General features: G+C 37.1%; 2 protein-coding genes across 18 annotated transcripts in view; both read right to left on the reverse strand.

The window, feature by feature from the left end:
* The window catches only part of LOC131690825 (uncharacterized), a 396,059-nt gene that overhangs the window by 67,486 nt on the left and 306,507 nt on the right, over positions 1-22,066 (reverse strand). The gene's annotated exons all lie outside the window — the stretch shown is intronic.
* Positions 18,117-19,835, reverse strand: LOC131690827 (uncharacterized). Its single transcript, XM_058976884.1, has 5 exons — positions 19,308-19,835; positions 18,919-19,248; positions 18,717-18,831; positions 18,520-18,644; positions 18,117-18,463 (listed from the first exon to the last, which is right to left on the reverse strand). The coding sequence occupies exons 1-5, from the start codon at positions 19,413-19,415 to the stop codon at positions 18,137-18,139; spliced, it is 1,005 nt and encodes a 334-aa protein (XP_058832867.1). The 5' UTR covers positions 19,416-19,835; the 3' UTR covers positions 18,117-18,136.

Below are 22,066 nucleotides of genomic sequence, written 5' to 3' on the forward strand. Positions count from 1 at the left end.
TTGTGAAACTAGTTGGCAATTATTTCAAATTTTTTTAAGCTAAAACTCGCAACTTTTTTTATTGTTCAATATTCCAATGTGTTAAAATGGATGAAACATTTGGTACATTAATAAAGCACTGAAATAAAACAATTTTAGCAGTTTTAAAGTTTTTTAGAATCTTTTATTCTAGTTGGACACAAATTATACGAATTTTGGTTACTTAAATTTTACAGTACATTGAATACTTTGTATAATACCAATTAACATCTATTTAACAATGAGTATCTTTCCAGAATTAGTTTAAACAAACATTTGAATGAAAAACATTGACATCAATAACTTAATGTGGGTGAACATGCAGGTTATCAAAGTCACCCCGGAATACGAAAACGGACATCAACTTGAAATCATTTTTGGAAAAATAGCTGTAAGCGCACAATTTTAGGTAAAACCATCCACTCTTGTTCTCCTTATATCAGTACATGGTTTAAAAATATTAAACTTGAAAAAAATGTGTTGCGTCTAAAAATATGCAATGATTACTTCGAAAAGTGATCAATGTCACTCCGGTTTACGGTACATTGTCTTGTCGGCTGGCCTTCTAAAAAATATTCTGGACCGCAGAGGAGTGAAAGTTGTACATGTCTAGATCGCTGTTCGGTCTCAGATAAATGCAGCAAACATATAAAGATCGGCCTGGCAGTGAAACACGTACGACAACTTGTTCCAAATGTACACATCCAGGTAACTTTAGTACAGTTCCAGTTAGATTTTTCTTTATCGTTATAAGAACACCACCTCCGCGGCTTAGATGACTGGTAGAAGAGTTGCGATCGCATCGGTAGATTGCGTAGTTCGTCGATAGCTCAGCGTTTAATATGTCATCACGTAGCCAGGTTTCGGTGAGAACAATAATATCGTAGTCGCAGGAGGTGAGGGTAAGCAAGAAGGCCTGCGTTTTAGTTCTCTTTCCGCGAACGTTCTGGTAGTAGACGGGCAGGAAATCATGTGCAGTATGCGTCGGGGCGCTATGGACCAAAAGATTTTCAGGGAGCGGATAATCATTTAAAGCGACATACTCGCCTGAGAAAGGATTTCGGAAGACACCCTCACGACCTCCGAACGCAGGGCCGAGATGATTGAGCTGGTTGATGACTGGTAGCGCGACTGCGTCAGAGCTTCCGTAGTACTTTATAACAGGCGTCCCGGTGATGGCAGCACAGCGTGAGTTTGTAGATGTAATCTCGATGATGACATAGCTGTTATGCTTTGTTCAAGAAATGACGGATTGCTCGAACGTATTGGCACGCTAGAAACCGAGTGGAATTCAGAAAGCAGAACACGAAAACCATCTGTGCCATATGCGTTCTCAGGATTACGGACTCGATGATCAGTAGCACCAAAAGTAGGCGGCATACGGTAACATTATCATAAAGAGGAGTATGCTGCAACACGGAGTGAATGGGTGACGGGGTTGTGAAAAAATTTGTGTAATACTCGCCTGAGATGGGAACCCGAGGGCTCCCACCGCCCATTAAAGAGCGCTTTAATTTAGTGTTATACTCGGCTATTGATGAGCTGCTACTCCTAGCGGTGTTATAGGTGCTAGAGTTAGGTCCGGTATTGAAAGTTGACTAAACTTTTACAATTCTCAAACTTGCGAAAATGAAATTGGAAATTTAATTTCCTCATTTTTAACTAGTAATATTACGAGTAACCCAGTTGGTGTTTACCGAATTTTTCTCCTTAGGGTGGCATAGTGCTTTCGCATTTGGCCTGCTAAGCCAAGACAAGTTTCGGCTTCACTGTGTCTGATCAGCATAAACAGAACTTCTGCTCGAACGGGACATCACGTTTGACCAGTCGTTCGATTGAAACACAATGTGTGTTTTAGTTCTAGGGATTTAGCGTCAAGCCGGCGCTATTCTATACCGACAAAAAGGTTAGTGTCGGTTTCTGATGAGACGATGTCGAAACGCACCCATGACTAATATTACGAGTAACGTGACTTAGTAATACGTATTGTCTAAACATTATTTCGATCATTTATTGTGGTTGTTACGAAAATTTCAATTTTCTTGCCACAAGTGCAAATCGTCTGCCAAATGATATAATTTTGTTGATGCTTTGGCAATCAATTCTGCGTACGCTTGTCTTCCATTTTCCGCGTAGAAATCTTGACCTAAGAGCTGTTTAAATCTAGATGTCATGGCTCTCTTCAAAGCATTGGCATTTGTTTTCAGTGGTTTTATCACACGCCATTTCTCTTCAGGTATGTTAACTATTAGATTTGGGATCCCTGTGTTATTGTTTGTCCGGTATTTATTTATTAGTGTATCAACAGATGTCGAAGTCTGCTTCGGTTGGTGGTGTTGGTTGTAGTATATAAGTTTTCTTTAGTTGTTTTGGTGCATGGATTACCGTAGTGTGCCGTCCGGTTACAGAACAAACACGTGGGCACCTGGCCAGGGCATTTGCATATGGTTCTTGAGATGATCTGCCCTCGAAAGTCAAGTAAGATGGTATAGGTTGGTTCAACCGCATTCGCATCACCCGAAAACCGTTGAAAATGCCAGGGAAAAAGTTTCTCCAACTGTCTTTTGTGGCGGATTCCACTTCTCTATACTGCGACACAAATCCTTTAATATAATCCGTGCTAGTACGAGGGGCCACATCGTGTAGGCGAATTTCCGTCAGATCAAGGTTCATATACACAGGGTCTTGGTTTTCACGTTTTCATATTCGACGTCGTGTTACATGTTGTTCTTTGTAACGAAGCTTTCTGCCTCGGATAAGGAGTGGTATGCTATTAGTACTACTTGTCTCGTATAATGCAGCTATATCTGTGAAATTTCTGTAAGAACAAGCTCCATTTTCACCTTAATCAACTGTTCTAACGGGTGTTCAATAAAATGAGAATTTTTTCAGTTAATAGAGTTAAAAAACAAAAAAAAATTCAACGAATTTATTATTAAAAACATAATGTTTATTCTTCAAAAAAACGTCAATGAATATCAGAGAAGGGGCCCTGGTCAGCCGTACGACGCAACTTAGTCGCGATGATCTCACAAGAGCGCTGAACGGCACTAACCTCCATCTTCCGGATAGAATTCCGGATTCTGGTGGTCAACTGCTTCGTATCCTTGGCCCGCCAATTATTTTTGTATACTAGGGCACTGAGGGAGCCGAAAAATCCCCAATGGGACGGCACTGGGGCAGGTTGGTCGGGTTCCTTTCTTTCGGTACGTACGGTATCTTTTTCTGCGAAAGATACTCCAGCGTCCTCTTGGCGTAATGGGAAGAAGACTTGTCCGGCCAGAAGACGTACTTCCCATCCGCATAATGCTCCTTTAAGAACGGCAGAAGAATCCTGGTACAATTGTTGATTGATGGCCAGACCGCTCGGCTTGAACCACTGCTTTGAAATCCCTCTGTCCGATATGGCGATGTATAGCATAAGTTTTTTTTAATTTATGCTTAAACTTAAATTTTTCTTCGAATTGTGTCGTTGGAGTAGTAGCTGTCATTTCCAAGAATGTGGGCCATCGAGAGCGGAAAGTAACTTTCGTCATCCAGCACGAACGACGCCCCGCGGTAGTTCTTCGACATCCATCGCTATCTGCTCGTCCGTGTTCTCGGAGGACCGAGTCTTCTTCCGCCAGATGATGTCCTCTATATTGAGGGTTCGGTGAATCAAGGTTTGGGAGTCACGCAAACTCGTTCCGTCCTTATTGTCAAACAGCTTTCTCAACGCTTCCTTCTATTGCTTTGTCATTATCTTCGCCGGACGGCCGCTACCGCCTTTCCGCTCCAAGCTCAGGGATGTCAGGATCCGGTAAACTGTACTCACGGGCACGTTTTCGTCTAGAAAGTGGTAAACCGTAAACTTTTTTCCACGATGACCATGCGTTTCGTAAAACCGTACAACACGCTCGCGAAGTGCTTGCTGTTTCGACGCTATCTTCGATTGAACTGACAGTACCCGAGCGAAAAGAATCATGCCACCCATTTCTAGGGAGCCTAGAGAGCAATTCTCTTGGAGAGAAAAAAATACGCTCTTTACTTTAATTACAGAAAGGTATTGAAATCATTCTTTTTTTGTTGAACACTCGTTGTTACCCCGCACACTGTATGTCAAAGACGGGCGAAATTTATTGTATGGGTCACTCGCAGTTGAGGGCAAGGGAACTTTGTTGTGTCTATACACGTACACGTTCGAGCGGCGCAGCGCGGGTAGGGTAGACGTATCATTCTTCGCCCCCTCCCCAATTTTCGGACCCCCCAAATAGAACAACTACAAATAAAGCTATCTGCTTTACGATCAGGACTTTACTTTTCGACGAATATTACAAAGCAAACTAAGACGATTAAAATATGCAAACTACATTAAATAAGAATAGTTCATGTCATATTTTTAATCGTAAATAGAGTCATTCCTGTAGAGCACCAATTTTCTTGAAAACTAAAAATGGTCATGATTTTTATCACTGGGAAAAATGTATAGATTTTATGATTGAGCTTAAGAATATTCGATAGTAATGATTTTGAGCATCGCAGGAATACATACCAACGATCATTCGCTATTATTACCATTATTTCATTAAGTTTGAACAATTTAAAAAAGTGGCGAAAATTAATGCAAAATGAAACTCCATTCTAATCTTCGACCCTGGCGAAATCCCATATAGCATTCTTTTCTTTGTATGGGTTTCTATCTTCGCCCCGTTCCACAGTGATCCAGAGCAAAAAGGAGGCTTTTTTGATTGCACCATAACTATGGATTTTGGCTATGTGCTGTCTCTGTCGAAATTTCTTGAAATGAAACTCCCCTTTTTCCCGATCCTATCAGATTGATGATTAATCCCCCTAATAGTGAGTTACGAAATTTATTTTCTTCAATAATTCAGATAGAAGAATACTCACTTCAGTAAAGTTGTAGAAAAACATACCACGAAGATTTCTTGCGGAGACTTTTGGTTTTCGAGATATAAGTTTTTTCACCAAATTTTTTTTAGAGCGATTTCTAAGGTTTAAGAAAGTCATGTAGACGGTCAAAGACGCTACCCTGCTTGTATTTACAGAGTTATTCGCGTTTTTCGAATGAAAAATCTCACTTTCTAGGTTCACATCTCTAACTGAAAGTACATTTTTTTGAAATGCTGGAAAAATCAGAGCGCTGCAAAACTGCCCTCTACCTAAACAGTTTAAAAGAAGATAATGAGATTCTGCAATCTACATATTTTCGAATCCCACGCAGTTGCACTCGATTTCTAAAATATGTTATTAACAATTCAATTAAACTACTTTAATAGTATTTTTAAAACATTTCACAAACGTATTGTTTGGTGTTGAAGAAATATTTCGGGTAATCCGGGGCTATTAGGACCTAACTAAGCAAATCGACCTTTTAGGTGGGTAGACGTGAAATAATTTAGCGGTCAAAGGTCTAAATTGTTAGTTTGAAACCTCGGCTATTTTTTGAGCAATACAATTCATTTGCACTGCTTCGATTAAATTTTAGATCCCTTGCAATACATTTTTAAACAATGGAGAAACTCTTTACAAAGATTTATGAGACTCATTTGTCTAAATTAATGTTTCAGAATGGCGCTTCTACAAATATATACGACAGTCAAAAAGTCTTATGATTTTCTGAGAAATCGAGGGGGTCCCCCGCGGTCTTAATAGCCTAGGGTTCCCTTATACCCCCCCCCCCTTATCAAAATACATCCTCTCCATTCATCTTGTTAATAGCTTATAGAGAAACAAGACAAAAATTAATTCGTTTGGAAAGTATTATAAGGGTTATTGAAAACAAGTACAACCGAGTTTGTGTCTGTGATTAATATAAGTGAGTAGGGGAACATGGGGAGATTTGACCAAGCGCAAGATTCTATTTTTGGCTATGACGTCTTCTATTCGGTTCTTAATTTTTTTTTCAAGAATATTTTTGTACTTGATTCGATCCCTTAAGATAATTTTAAAAGATTGGAATGAAAAATCTTTTCTTTATAGAAAAATTTTCGTAATTAATAAATTTGCATTAAATCATATATTTTTTATCAAACTTTGTATGGACATATCTACTGGACTACAAATTACTATTAAAGTACTCACATATCATCTTATTCAATATGAAGCAGTGAAATGATTTTGAACATTGTAATAGTTATTACTAAAACTTGTACGGCATTGAACGCAATATCCAATGTTTGGGAGACTTAACCAAGTGGCGATAAGTTGTGAAAAATACAAAATTCCTGATATTTACTATGCTTTGGTATCAAAAAATCCCACCTCAAACATCTATATATTTTAGTATTAGTAAACAAAGTTAGCAGTAATATGACTGATTTCGTGACGTGTGAACATGCAATGTATGCAGTACAGTTAATCCTTAAAAAGAATGCATTTAAAAAATCGAAATTTATGAAACGTGACCCTTCTATATTTTTTACAGCTGCCTAATGATCTCGACAATATGGAAAAAATAATTACAGTATGCTTTATGTCATTATTTTTTGGTATGATTTTTCAAAATTCTTCCTTTGTTATGATTTATGACCTTTGAAAAATTAATTTAAAAGTTCTGCAAAAAATCATGAATCCGCACAATAACTTTGCACATTATATCTCAACGACTTTTGTGGGATTGTAGGCTTTTTTAGAGATTTATGTAGATTTAGCTGAAAGCCTTGAAATGCTTTTGTTACTTCTAGTCTACTACAAAAAATCTAACTGTTTCATAAACGATTAGCAAAAAGAATATCAGCTGGTATTTCTATAACTGGCTATTTCAGCTGACAATAAATTTTAAGAAAAAAAGAGTTTCCAAATGCATTTCATGGTAGAATCAGACAATCTTCACTGTAACTATTTTGGTAGAGAGAAGCTTTGGGGTGTTCTGATTTTTCAAGTATTTTGATCATTTTTCTAGTCATTTTTATTTGGTTAACGAATGGTTTATCCATTTCACCCGTTGTAGAGTTGTTGACCTTGGAAAATGAGCTATCTTGAATCCAAAACCGTAAATGGATAGAATGAATACAAGCGCTTTTAAGTTAACGTATTATTTTTTTAATACTTGGCTATTGCCAATACAACCTGGATTTGTCTAATCTTTTCTCTATTGCCTATTTTGTGATATTGTAGCATGATAGAATTCGTGAAATTGTGCCTTGATGCACGGGAGCGAAACAATAGAGCAAGAGGGGGCGAAGATAAAATTTGGGGGGACGAAAATTAAAACAGATCTTGATTCAAAATATTGTTACTCTTCCGTTAATTGAATGTTTTAATAACTTTTAATCAGGATTATTTGTTATTGTATGATACTTGAAAAGAATGATAAAATCAAATTAGTTATAGCAGTTCAATACTGTTAAAAATTCAAGGGTTTTTTGAAAAGAAATGCTTTAGGGGGGGGCGAATTATAGTACATCTACTCTAGTACTTTTTGTTTGTATGCTGTTCACAAGCGGTGCGCTTTTCAGTGTTGCTGAACTCGTAAAAATAACTCTTGTATTTCTCATTCGCGTGTTCTCATTGCGCCCAACACTCGTATCCGTGTGTTCTCCATGGATGCCTTTCTTTCGTTCACTCCCCAGCCGGGTAGAATTTCTGCGAGTGCCAGTCGGCCAAAAGCGACTCAAATTGCACATATTGAAACCCACTCTTTCGTTCGCACCAACCCACTGGCGCTCACTCCTACTGCTGCTACCACTCGTCCGTGCTCCCACTCGCCCATGCTCCCGCTCGTCCGTACTCCCACTCGTAGCCACTCGCGCTCTTTAACCCACTCGTATCTTCCGCACTCTTAAGCGCGTTCGCCTTCACTCGCACTCTTGCAGTCGCTAGCGCTCTCGCTCCCACTCGCATTTCGTTCTTCGTTGGTAGACCAATAATGTATGAAAATGAATTTATTCGGATATTTTATGTACAAAGTCTAAGCCGCGGCTGTTTGAAGATCGATTTGCACAATACGCCTGGCTTTCGTCACCGGTACAGCACGTCATGGGAACGTCAAAACTAGTTATATGCAGTTAAATGGAGTTATTCACACACAACATCAACAGCACGGAATGCTTTGACGTACGGGAAGTGTGAACGAGAGACGCATTCAACTTATCTTGATGGAACGACGACGTGGCGTTGACGGACATTTACGTTGATGGAAGCTAATGTATCGTCTGCATTGAGGTTGATATGACGCTGGTATAACGGAAAAGGAAAATAAACGCACCCGAATGAAATGCAGTTGTGTTAAAACGTAAATTTAAAAAAAAACCTGCAAAATCGCTTGGATTGACACTTTTAAATATGTGGAATCTTAACATGTCAAATATATATAGTTCCCCTCAATGCTGCATATATGCACTTCTTAAAATAATTAGTTTTTGGTCAAATATACTTATATTGAAGTTTGAGATTTTTTGTGGGATAATGAAATGACAGGAACAGTTTTTATTGTCAAATATGTCACTGAAAGAATATATGCATAAATCGCTCAGATAATTTTCGTAAAATATCGAATTAAATAATTACTACAAGAGTCAGTCCCATAAAGATAGGAAATCCCAAAGAAAACGGGACAAATATGCGATCATGGGTAGTATACATCTATGACCATTCCTGGTACGTTTTGCATTAAATGAATCGGATATTCGGATTAAATACATGGTTTCGAGATAAACGTATATAATGCGGTTCACTACAAAAATTCAAACCCATTAACAAACATTGGCTTCTATAGAATATGTATGTAGGAGATCGACTACCGTCATAAAGTGAATTTCTAAACATAAGGACTTAATTTATTGAATATTTCGTGACCAATTCCAATATACGCTGTCCTTGTCCTCCAAATTATGACGGAATCAGAGTACATCTATCAGCTGTAAGAAAAGTACTCTATGCGTTATATATTCTAAAACATTCGTTCACAGTCCTAAATTGATACAACCAGCGGACTATATTAGAAGAAATCTCAAGTGAATGATTTTGCGCACTTTCCACTAACCTGGACTCTGCACTTCAAAAGTGTGAGTAATCAAGCTGCTACTGAAAACTGCGAGCTGTCAAAACACATGTATTTGAAGTTATAGAGATGGTACTCTCATAGACAAGCCAGTCGAACTAACCAGTCTTTGAGATATTTTTTTTAGTAGAATGTTAAGTGCGAATCGAGTTTTTGTGCCACAAGCAATACTTGCATTGAAATAGTAATTTTTACTTGCTCGTCAACTCCTCACGCTGGCTTTTCCCAGATAACGAATTAACTGGTTTAAATTTGCCGATTGGTATTTTCCCGAATGGGTTGTTTTGCCGAATTAAGTATAAAAAGTTATTTTCAATGGCAATTAAATAGTATAAAGGATGATTCAATATTTAAATTTGACAAAAAGCATGGATGTGAAATGATAAATTATAGAATAAATGTAAAGAATAGTTAAAGTAATTATTAAAATCAAACTTTAAATGAAAATAGTTTCTCTTTGAGCGTTTTGGTGGAATGCTGAAAATGAATGTTTTGAAAATGCTGAGTTTAAATGAAAATTAAAATTAAGAAATGAAATATCTCTGAATTAATTCCTACTATCGTGATTCACTTGCTTCTCTTATTTATACACATAATCTTAGGTTTAGATCATTTCAGCAAGTATATACCAAAGTTTTATAAATCTGTACTAATTGAGATTTGAACACGACTGAACAACATTGTTTTCGGTAATACTGATTCTTCTTGACGAAAAAACAGTTTGCACAATACTGTTCAAATAATTACTCACGATAATTTACTATATATTAGTGAGACGGAACTTTATTCCATTTACCATCTTAGTAAAATTGGTAGTAGCAGATTAGTTTTTTTTTTACTTTTTTTCAATAAATTATATTGAATTCGTGTTTCCAATTTTCATTGTTCAAAAAAGAAACTATCCTTAAAAAGCGTTAGATTTTATTGCTGGATATCACATACATGCTTCCCTTCTGCCCAGAAGTGCGTAATATACGCCCTTTACTTTTGCTCAGAAGTGTATAATCGGTACAAAAATGCAAATCCATTAGCCAGCATGGACTTTTATAGAATGTGGTATTATTTCCTTAACCCTCCGGAAGTCGCACTTATGGCCCACTGAACGAGCAGCTGCTGTTGCTCTAAGACGATTTCGCTAGATTTTCAGAGCAGTGTGCACTCAGTGCACTAGCGCGACTTCTGCAAGGTTAAGGGGTTGCCTGGTGTAGTGGGTAAAAAAACATTAATGTTTTTTTTATTCGTTTAATTGTTAGTATTGAACCTCTAGAAAAGCGCAGTGCAATCTCGTTGGCCACACTGATCTTCTTTTGTTCTAAACGGTTTCAGTCTATCGGCAACTTTAATAGCATCTTTCTCGAAACCGCATTTTTCAAATTGCCGATAACTCAAAAACCATTCAACGAATTGACTTGATTTTTTATGAGAATGCATAACATGTGTAGTCGATGAACTAAGGGAAAATGGAATACAAAAATCTTCCTCGTTATTTTGAAGGAAAGTGTCCGAATTTTATTTTTCGGTTTTTCTTATGCCATTTTCCGAAATTCCAACTGTTCTATTTTTTTTTGGTTCATCGAGTAACTACAAGTCTATGTTTTAAAAATCTTATTGAATTTCCTATTTCAGACAATTGTATCAAGAGTCACCATGTCCTCCGCGGCATTCTTCGACATGGAAATGGTTGAACGTCTTCTCTTCGAACGCTCGTATGTGTGGCTTTGCCTGACTGAAAATTTTTCATTCATAATGAATATATACATAAACCTTAACGAGATGTCCATTGTCACCTTGCCATCAAAATCGTATAACATTACTGTCAGTTTGAGCACTTTATAGTAGACGCCCCTTAAAAGACAAGTTTTTTTAAGAATAATCTGAAAAACAATATATTTAATTTGTTCTTTAAATACGACCGGTATAAACCTGTATAGACAGATAACGTATGTATGCAATGACAATTTAATGCGAACGCGCGCACTGTTAGTTTAATTAGTTTTTGCTTGCATTGTTCTAGGATTTCATCAGAATGCCGTACCTGATCCCTTCGCTCCTTTAGGGGCCGTACACAAATGACGTAGCTTTTTTTTTGGTGATTTTTTACCCCTCCCTCCCCCCTCGTAGCATTTGGTCACAAAATTCTAACCTCCCCCTCGTAAATAACGTAGCATTTACCTACCCCCTCCCCCTCGTCCCATGCAAAGCGCCCGGGTGTGAAAAAAAAAATTGCATGTTTTTCAATTATTTTATATACATGTCCTTTCAAAATGTTTGACGACTTTTATCAACATTTTCATTATAACAGCAAATTGCGTGCAAAATAAGCCCATTTCATCACAAATATAGTGTTGATAGTTTTGTTTTCAATTTTATATGTCAAGGGGAGCATGAAGAGAAGTTCTCTCAGTTCACAATCCTGCAGCTGCCAATAGTTCTAAGAAGCATACGTTCATCTAAATTACTAAATTTTGTTTGGTTGAATCCGAAGTGAAAATTTAATTCAGCTTCCAAACGAAGTCTACTGGTTAGCAACATTAGTTAACTAATGTAGCAAGTTAAATCTGCATACAAAATCTTTTCGTATTTTTGCGAACTTGTAATTCCGCGAATCGTAAAATTTACCTTATGAAAAACCGCATCAAAAGTAACTTGTTTGAATTTAAATTCATTTCTCTTGGGAATGGAAGATCATTAAATTGTTTTCTCTAAACAATGGGTTTTAAACCTAATGCTACGTCGCACAACTTCTAACCCTACCCTCCCCCTCGTCACACTTCGTCACAAATTTGGTATATCCTCCCTACCCCCCAAAATGCTACGTCATTTATGCATGGCCCCTTACGAGCGCTCCCAGTTGCTAAAAGAGTGTATACGAGCTGTTCTAATAAACATCTTCAGAGCTGTAAAGAGAGCTTAGCACACGGGAGTGGGTGGCATGCAGGGAAAACTCGCAGCCGAGGAGTCCCATCATGGGAACCCACTCGCCGTTAGAGCTAAAATCTAGCGAGCCGACAAGAGTGCGAGTGACACACGAGCCTATAGCGAAAGCAGATAACTCACATGAATCAAGCATATTTGCCGCTCGTGCTGATCGTCACATATTTGAGAGTTCTTCGAAAACGTGTGTACAGCAGTAGGGAGCATCAGAGATGCCAGGTTTGCAGACAAGTCTGCAAATTCGCAGACTTTTAATATAAGCTGCAGATTTTTTCGATGATGCAGATATTTGCAGATTTTCTAGTTTGGTTGCAGATATTTGCAGATTTTTTAGTTTTGTTGCAGATATTTGCAGATTTTTGAATATAAAGGCTTTTGGTTACACTAGCTTTCCTGACATTTTTTGTTCTTCCCAGACATTTAAAATTATTGTTGCAGACATTTGAAAAAAGTACCTGGCATCTCTGGGGAGCATACAGTGTGAGCCTCGCGCTCGCTGGCGAACGAGGAGGGTGTGTTGGCTTCTCGCTCTTTTAGCAACACTGGCGCTTTTGACTTCTAATCTGTACGGAATGAGGAAACAGACTGTCCTTCGACTTTTTTCTCCCTCTCTGTAGAACATTCGGCTTCTTTGCCTTCGGTCTGCAGCCCATTCGGCCTAATGTCCAATCGGACTACTTTCCGGACACCTTAGGGGTCAATTATTCTACTTTCTCTCGGGTTATCGAATTCGTCTCTGCTGTCTTCGCTGATGATGTTGTATTAGTTTTCGTGCTCGATTGATTTGATTTTTTCTGTTGAGTTTCCGCGTTACGATCGTGTATCTGTCCTTTTGTTTCATTTGCTTTATCGCTGGCGGCATTGTACAGTGGTCCAGAATGCAAATTTAGTAGATATTTAGGAAACTTTTCCTAAAACTAAACAACTAAGCCTTTTTTCACTAAGCTATATTTCTCCCAAAGGAGAAAATTTTAATTGATACTATATTCGTATATTTGTTTAATGAATAATGAAATGCAGTATTCTTTCTTTCATGAGCTGAGTCAAAAAGAAGTTCAAACATTCGACATTTAAACAACACTACTCGAGACCACCACCGCCAAAAAATAGGTTCCTTGAAGTGATACTCTCCCGAGTCACTAATTTGATGTAAAACATTTCCATTTTACGTTGAATTGACGAATAAATAAACTCACTAAACAAATGAAATGCAATGATTCAGAGAGTATGTCTTTCAACATGTCATAAAAAATCTTGAAAGTACGACGGAAGGAATAGTTTATTCACATACTTAAATAACACACGCCTTTTTATGACATCAGGAGCTTTACGGTAAACTGCGTGTTGTAAATTTCTTTTTTTAAACAAGCCAATCTACAGGTATTCTTTACACGCCAGGAGGGAAGAGCAACTTATCAGCAATTAAATATCGTCCACGCAAAAATTATACAAACAACTCTACGTAAAGGCTGTACACCTTTGGTGAGAAATTTATTTATTGAAAAAAGTTTCCTTTTGCGGCCGTTCTCTCTGGTGGGCGGGGAGCGCGTCGTTTCGATGGGCTATCAATAATAAATACCCTTTTCAAAAGTTGGGTGGATCGCGTATCCGTACAGTGGTTATTAAGTTGTTTATGCCTACGATATTCTCTTTTATTCCTTGCTTTATGGTCCATATAAGCATTGCAGACAACGGAACATTGAAAATGACAAACATTACACGTCCCACTTTGCAGTATGCGGCAATACTACTATAATTGATTTAAAGCATTACTAGTATTTTAAGTTAATAAACGAGTTTTTTTTGCATACAGAGGACGCATTTTACCCATTTACACCACAGTTGGGAAACATTCGCGATATTGATTGCTAGTGGTCTGTATGGAAGTGAGTTCAGTAGGCACTCGTGCAAATTATCTTACCGCAGGACCATTAAAATATTACGGCGTATGACATTTTATTGACGCCCTACTTAGCAACCCTTGCAGCGGACGGAGGGTTAAGCAATACCAGAGGTGTGGCTATCATCCGAAGACATCTATCTAGGGGAGGAGCCCGGGGGCTAGTTGTCGATTGAGTTATGCCGGCGAAACCCTTCAAGTAAGGGAAAATTCATTCTCCAATTTATGGTGGATTTAGAAGATATAAACAATCTAATATTACCATAAGCAATTTTTAATTCGAAAATTGGGTGTAGAAAATCAATTTCAACTATACTGCCGTGATCCGTATAACAGTCCCATTTGCTATGGGTTTCCTATGCAGGTGGGACTGTTATACGTATCATGGCAGTATATGTATGGAACAAAATATGAAATCTCCAAAATATTAAGCAAATGATGCGATGTTATTTTTAAGAATCTTATTTTTAAGCGGTGAAAACTACTAATTGATAACACGATTATATTGATAAGTAGTAACATGGACAATTATACCATAGAAAAAATGTGCTATCATATCCACGTAGCATTTTAATGAGATGATCATTATGTAGTTAATAAGATTAAGTAGTTCACGTTAATTCTATATTTGATTTATCACATTTCCAGTGTCAATAAAACAATTTGTTTTTCTGAAATTTATCCATCAATTAAAATGTTTGCACCCATCGTTTGCTGAAAAACAATTACTTTGTAGAGTTAATTGATTCGAAGCGCAGTTAATTGCACGCTTATCTGGTTAATTAGTTTTATGGTGACTCATGACAATTACCAGTTTTACCGGTTTGACTTCAATCTGTACAAACCATCAAAGATAACGTCGCAAGAAATGTATTGCATAAGACTCTTCACATTTGCTGTCGATTATGCTCATACGAGCCTGTCTAACCCTAATCTTCTGTTCTAAGTTTATTATCAATTCGCTCTAGAATACATATTCATTTACATACATACATTTGTTTATTTGTTTATTTGTTTATTTGTTTATTTGTTTATTTGTTTATTTGTTTATTTGTTTATTTGTTTATTTGTTTATTTGTTTATTTGTTTATTTGTTTATTTGTTTATTTGTTTATTTGTTTATTTGTTGATTTGTTGATTTGTTGATTTGTTTATTTGTTTATTTGTATATTTGTTTATTTGTTTATTTGTTTATTTGTTTATTTGTTTATTTGTTTATTTGTTTATTTGTTTATTTGTTTATTTGTTTATTTGTTTATTTGTTTATTTGTTTATTTGTTTATTTGTTTATTTGTTTATTTGTATATTTGTTTATTTGTTTGTTTATTTGTTTATTTATTTATTTATTTGTTGATTTGTTTATTGGTTTATTTGTTTATTTGTTCATTTGTTTGTTTGTTTATTTGTATATTTGTTTATTTGTTTATCAGATCCCTTGGCCCCAATTGTGGTTACTTAAACTAATTACTTTTCAGAATGCACAGTAGTTTAGTTTTTATCGAATTCCTTGTCAGGTTGAAGTCAAAAGCCGTTGCCACACTGTTATATACAAACTGGAGTCCGGTAACAGCGCTCTGGCGCCCTTGGTTGGTTCTCCTGAACGGGACTCACAGAAGAGAGTTATTGTGCAGAGCTCGAACGCGAGCTTGAAGATCGAGGCGTCCGAGGATTGCAGGGCAATCCACCCTGGCAGACAGTAAGTCCGAGACGAACAAGGCTCGAGAGCAGTCCCTCCGGATGGTTAGAGTATCGAGCTGTATTAACTGACAACGGTTTTTGTAGTTCGGCAGATGAAATCTGATTTGCAAAGGAAGATGTCGTAGTGCAAAGCGTATGAACCGGCGTTGGACGGCTTCGATTCTATCGACGCCGTTCTGGTAGTAAGGGTTCCAAACAGCAGAACAATATTCCAGTGTTGAGCGAACCAGTGCGCAATAGAGAGATTTTAAACAGTATTCGTCCTTAAAGTTTTTCGCTATTCGGACGATGAACCCAAGCTGTCTTGATGCCACAATGGATGATGTATGTGGTTAGAACGATAGTGCCGAATCGATGATGAATCCGAGATCCTTGACGTGAGAGAGTCTTGGAATACTCGAGTCGAAGGGATGGTTGTTAAATTGAATCGGATAACGTTTCCGTGTGAACGTAACGATTGAGCATTTACTCGGGTTTAAAACAATTCTGTTTAGATCACACCACGTACTAAAGTTCTCCAATTCACTCGAAAGAAACTCGTCATCGATTTTATCCCGTATTTATCGAAAAAAATTCTTGTCGTCGGCAAAAGAAAGGCGGGGTCCTTGTAATTTGATGTTGGCGTCATTAAAGTAGAGGAGGAATATCACTGGACCGAGATGGCTTCCTTGTGGGATGCCGGATGTAGCGAAGAATGGTGCAGATAGACAGTCCTTAATGCTGATTTGGAGTTGCCTTCCATCGAGGTGGAAACGGAACCAGCGCAGAACTTGTCCATGAATGCCGAGTTTGTCTAGCTTCGCTATTGCGATATCATGGTTGATTTTGTCGAAGGCCGCAGATAAATCTATGTAAATAGCATCGGTTTGCAATCCGTCAGCAAATCCATCGATTACATATGTTGTGAACGAGAGCAGGTTGGTCGTTGTCGATCGTTTAGGCATTAAACCGTGTTGGTCGTCTGCAATGTAGTGTTTGCAGTAAAAGAAAAGAGGGTCTAAAACAACCAGCTCGAATAGTTTTGATACTGCACTTAAACACGGGATTCCCCAATAGTTATCAATGTTCGTTTTGTTTCCTTTTTATGAACTGGAAATATGTGTGCTGATTTCCAGCAGTGAGGGAATGTTTTAGTATTGAGTGATAGCTCGAAGACTCGCCGAAGTGGTTCAAGAAGCCCGCTGATGCACTTTTTGACAAACATCGAGGGAACGCCATCTGGCCCCGGGGAACTAGATGCTTTCAGTTTGGAATTTGCTACCAGAATGGCGGCATCATCGACAGAAATTGGGTTAATAGTTCGTCCTTGAGAAGGAGTTAAATTGATGGCGAAAGCGACTTGTTGTGGTCGAAGGCGTTCGTTGAAAAAAAAAACGCTTGAAAATGTGTCGGAGAACAGTTGGCAAACTTCCTTAGTGTCGGTGGCCAAACTCCATTAAACGTCATACAAGATGGTAAACCGGATTCTTTTCACTGCTCGTTCACATACTTCCAGAACGATTTGGGTTTGGATTACAGTTGACGTTCGACGTTTCGCTGGTATCTAAAAAAAGGCGCGTCTGCTTTGCTGTTTGTATTCGTGGTTGAATTGAAAGTAGTGATTTCGTAATGCAAATATCTTATGCTTCGAGAATTTTTTAAATGCAGCTCGTTTGGCAGTTTTCAATCGTCTACACGCTCGTAAAAAGTTACTCAAAAATGAGTTTAATCCCACCCATTTCCAGATAAAGTGGAACAACCCTTAAATTGAGTAATTCCGGAGTTACTCAAATTTGAGTAAGCCAGCATGAACCAAAAACTGAGTAATTATTACTCGGTTTTTGAGTACAATATTATCTACACTAAACCCAAAAGTGCTTCACTAGTACTCAGATTTTGAGTTCAACATTGCTCAAATTTTGAGTTCAGTACAAATTTAACAAAACCAAAAATTAAGTAATTATTACGCAGACTTTGAGTTGAACATTACTCAAATTTTGGGTTCAGTAGAACTTCAACAAAACCAAAAATTGATCGATTTTTACTCATATTATGAGCAGAAGCTTACCCAATTTTTGAGTAGACAACAAAGCCAGTTGTAATTCCTCAGTTTTTGGGTAGAATATTACCCAATTTATGAGTGCAATATTTCATTAAAACCCAGTAAAGTTCAGCCGGAAATGAGCCGGAATTCCAGCTGTTTCCAGTCAGTATTCCGGCTCCAGTGACACAACCGATTCTAGTTAGAATAGGTTGTGTCACTGGAGCCGGAATACTGACTGGAGCCAGCCGGAATTCCGGCTCATTTCTGACTGAACTTTACTGAGAAACATCCGGATTATGACTTGCAATTCTGAATGGTTTCTGTAAGAAGAAATGCAACAACCGATTCCTATTTAAATTGGTTCATGATCGATTGTTGCATTTGAACTGGAACTAAACCGGTTTACATCCAGTGAAGAAATTGGCCGTCAAAATTTTGTTTTGGATACAACACAATGCAGTCTTTCTTTTCTTATGGAATATTTTTACAATAATAATTAAAGAAACTTCTGTTTATTAAATTTTATGGTTTTTAGTAAGTATTGTATAAAAAAGTTGTCCTTTTATTTGTTGTCAATACGTGCGCGGGAAACTTCAATAAAAGTTTGGACGAGTCTATTCACAGTTGTCCTCTGACTGTGCGGAATTATATTATATATGGCACATGCCAGAAAGTCCCAAAACATTCTAAAATTAGGTGGCACCTCCACTCCGAGAACTGCGTAGCATTTGAATAAAATTTCCACTGCATGAATAGAATTGTTAGTCTCGAATATAACTTTTTTCTCACAAATGACGGCATAATTTCCTCTTTTCATCGGGCTTGCTACGCACACCATGTGTAGTTTGGAATCAGTTGCGGGGGATGCCACGTATGTATCTAAGCACTCCTAATGATGATATAAAATCATTACATCTAACCTTATGTATATTATATTGCATTTACCCCAATCCAACGAATTAAAATTGAAGCCGAATGTTCTTCGCCTACAGTTGGACAGCCTACCAGCGTTCTTTTTTGTCCGCGAATTGGCATATGAGAAATTATTCTCAAGCATCCTCGAATGTGATCTGTGAATAGTTTTACAAATTTAAAATTTTATGACAGACCTTTGGGCTAAATTAAAAAAAAATATATCTCACCATCTTCTACTCTAGAGAATCTGGACGGTGAATAAGATAGACACTGAGAGAAGACATCCTCGATTTTGAGACCTTCTGTTCTGTTAGGATACAATCTCTCAAACATTTGACGAATCTAGAAAAAGTGATATGATATAAATATTCATATGTTCCGTGAATACCATAAAGTGAAATAGTAAATAATAAAAAATAAACATGTTACCACCAATCCTTCATATGAACACAGGTGTGGAAACATATCCAAGATATCATTAACGGGTTTCTTTTCTTTTAATAACAGTTTGAGGACTGGAAAGCATCGGTCCATTTCATCACAAATATGTTCTGCTACTGATGCCGATGCAAGCATTACTCGGAGCAATTGAGCCCGCTCTACAAGTTCAGTTGAAACGGACTCTTCTACAGGCATAGTTCCTCGATTATATTTATGTTTTCCTGCAGGTAGCTGTTTGATGACATTCCGGATGCGATGAAATATCATGCCAGTATGAGCACCCTTTTCCTTGCCTCCGTTGCGCCAAAAGAAAAATGACTAGCATGAAAATAATTATAATTATATTAGAGAAATTAAATAAGCATAGAATAACAAACCTCATCAGGAGCAGTTGGTGTGACTCGCGTATTACTAAGTTGTGGAAATAATTTTACGATTTGAACAGCTGCCGCATGCTGTTGATCAACAGAAGGATACCTGCGCATTTAGAGATCATTGGTTCGTTACTCCGAAAAAGACCAAAAAGATTCCGTGAAAGATTAAGTTCTAAATTTCTTAAAAAAAATCTAAATGGTAAAAGTATGAACGGTATTTGATTCGTAATTCTTTGCATGCTGGGACACATCTATTATTTTCTGAAGAAAATCGGTCAGTTTATTACTGTTTTAAAAGTTTGTAAATGTCTGGACCAGGCATACGCAGAACTTTTTTTTAATCACCGATATCATACTTTTTGATCTGCCTCTCGTTTCTTCTGCTGCAAATTTTGTGCATTGGACGTATTCGGTCTATCCACTCATTGAATATTTACTAGAAGTATATGCTAGAAAATGCATGAAAATTCTCGACAAACATATGATTACGGCCTAAAAGCCAACTGTCAAAATCCACTTTGAATGGAAATTCCGGACAAACCGTTACACGCCAATCACAGATGTTTTTTTTTTTTTTTTTTTTTTTTTTTTCCTACGTTTATTTGACACGGCATTTGCAATAGCTTTTTACGCCAGTTTCTTTTTTTACATAGCACGTTACAAAAATCCTTAAGACTAATTTTAACTATACTAGTACTTTGTCTAAAACTAACACTGAAATCACTTTATTGTTTGCTTTTTTCCTTACATTGTTGTATTTCATACTGATCTAGTATTTTCGGGTGTATTTATTTACTTTTTTTTTCTGTTATTGTCTAAATTTAAAAACTAAATATTCTAGGTTCCTTTAATTGGTGAATGATTAGCCTTGGATGAGAGTATGAGGAGATGAATTTAATTAAATTTTGACAGACGCTGTTTTTAGAAAATGATAGATAAGTTCCATGTATAGAGGATAATCACAGATGTTGGTAGTAAACGAAAGAGAAAAGTTTTCTCTTTCATAAACTGTTGTGAGCTGTGTTCGACTAGTAACGGTTTGTCTGGAATTTCCATTCAAAGTGGATTTTGACGGTTGGCTTTTAGGCCGTAATCATATGTTCGTCGAGAATTACAGCAAAAGAGACGGGAATGAAAGTATGCTAATTCTGCATATTTTTGTTTCTCAGTGCAGCAAATCTGTCCACAGTCTGTAAATCTGGCATCGCTGTTGCTCGATTCAACGACATTGCGGCTTAGTTAGACCCTTTGGTCGATTTACGATTGAACTGTATATGTAAACAAATAAACACGCTCGCTATAAACAGAAATTGTATACCTTTAAATTCTGTTGGTTTAAATGTTTAAGTTATTATAATTCGTCGTCGTCGGTCGTCTTTATAATTTTGTGCCGGAACATGACGAATTACGCTTTCTAAGTACCACCGTCAAAGACGCATGTACGTTCTTATGCCGAAGTTTATAAATCGAACCAGATTGAAGATGTGTAAAGAATGGTCAATATTGAAATCAGGATGCGAAGAACTGATAACTATGTGGTTTCCTCTAGCAGTTTGTACTGTGTTTCATACATTTCTTTATATTTATAATCAGAAGTGAAGTTGTTTGGCCGTGCTTCATTACTATGCATACTTCATAGTTTCATAGGCTCAATGAAGTAATAATGCATGATACTGATTGACTACGATGTTTTTTGAAATAGAAGCTTCACAACGAAAGGCATTGCTTTTCTCTGCTCATAGACAGTGTTAGATCACCTGCATATTTGCTCGAAGGACTACTAAGGGCCGATTTCTTCATTCTCGCCTAACGTCTTAACCAGGTTTAAACGTACTGGTGAACCCGGTTTAAAATTTAAGCGAGAATAAAGAAATTGGCCGTAAGCCCTATAAATATGTATAGGCATTGCGCATTTCGCCGCAAGGTTGCTCTAGCGGAGAGACTCGTGCGGTTCAATGTAAACAATTCATTCTATCACACTTTAAGGAGTGTTCATAGTTTGATGCACTAGTAGAGTAACAAATAAAACTTTCTACTTGCCTTTGACCGTCCATTATTTGAGTCTCCATTTGCTTGCATGCGACTCGTGTAAGATGATTTAAACCGTGCTTATCTGGTACGATCCCTTGATCCAAAATTGGATACAAAATTTTCATTCGGAATTTTGCGTCATCTTCGAATGTCGAACGGTTAATCTGAAAACGTTAAATATGTATAGTACGACAAGCGCTTACAGTAATTATAGTAGAAAGTTTACCAAGTTTTGAACATTAGTGGAAGTCTCATCAATTTTATCTTTGGTCGGATTAGCTTTAGAACTATAGTTTTTTATTATGTTAAGAATTGTTGGACGGGATCCTTTTTCGATTATCCCCATTTCAACTAGGTCGGCATCGTTGAGCAGAACTAGGTTCTGATCGTTTATTTTTTGGGCTGAAAAGAGCGAATAAGTATATATAAAGGTTTAAAGTGACATCTCAAGTTGTTTGCACTACCTTCTTGATTGTTGTTTATTTTATTATAAATTTATTTCCAAGTTTATTTCCCTACTAACTATCTACATATTTCAAACTTATATAGTAGTTTTCTTCTGAATCTCCGTATATACTCCATAAGTTGTATGTTTTTTTCGTTTGCAAGTTCTTGTGTGATATGCGAATAACTTGACTGTCAGTTTTGAGTTTGTAACTGTTGTATTGTAAACAATATTCGCATTCGAGATGCTGTATTAGGCAAACAATTTGATTATCCGATTGCAATAT

The sequence above is a fragment of the Topomyia yanbarensis genome, chromosome 3 (genome assembly GCF_030247195.1).
Source record: "Topomyia yanbarensis strain Yona2022 chromosome 3, ASM3024719v1, whole genome shotgun sequence".
Classification (NCBI taxonomy): domain Eukaryota; kingdom Metazoa; phylum Arthropoda; class Insecta; order Diptera; family Culicidae; genus Topomyia; species Topomyia yanbarensis.

Coding starts and splice junctions, on each gene's coding strand:
- LOC131690827 (XM_058976884.1), bottom strand. CDS start 19,415: ATGCGCAGGTATCCTTCTGTTGATCAACAGCATGCGGCAGCTGTTCAA. Junction 18,645..18,716: donor ATTCTCTAGAGTAGAAGATG/GTGAGATATATT, acceptor AACTATTCACAG/ATCACATTCGAGGATGCTTG. Junction 18,464..18,519: donor TTTTAATTCGTTGGATTGGG/GTAAATGCAATA, acceptor TATCATCATTAG/GAGTGCTTAGATACATACGT.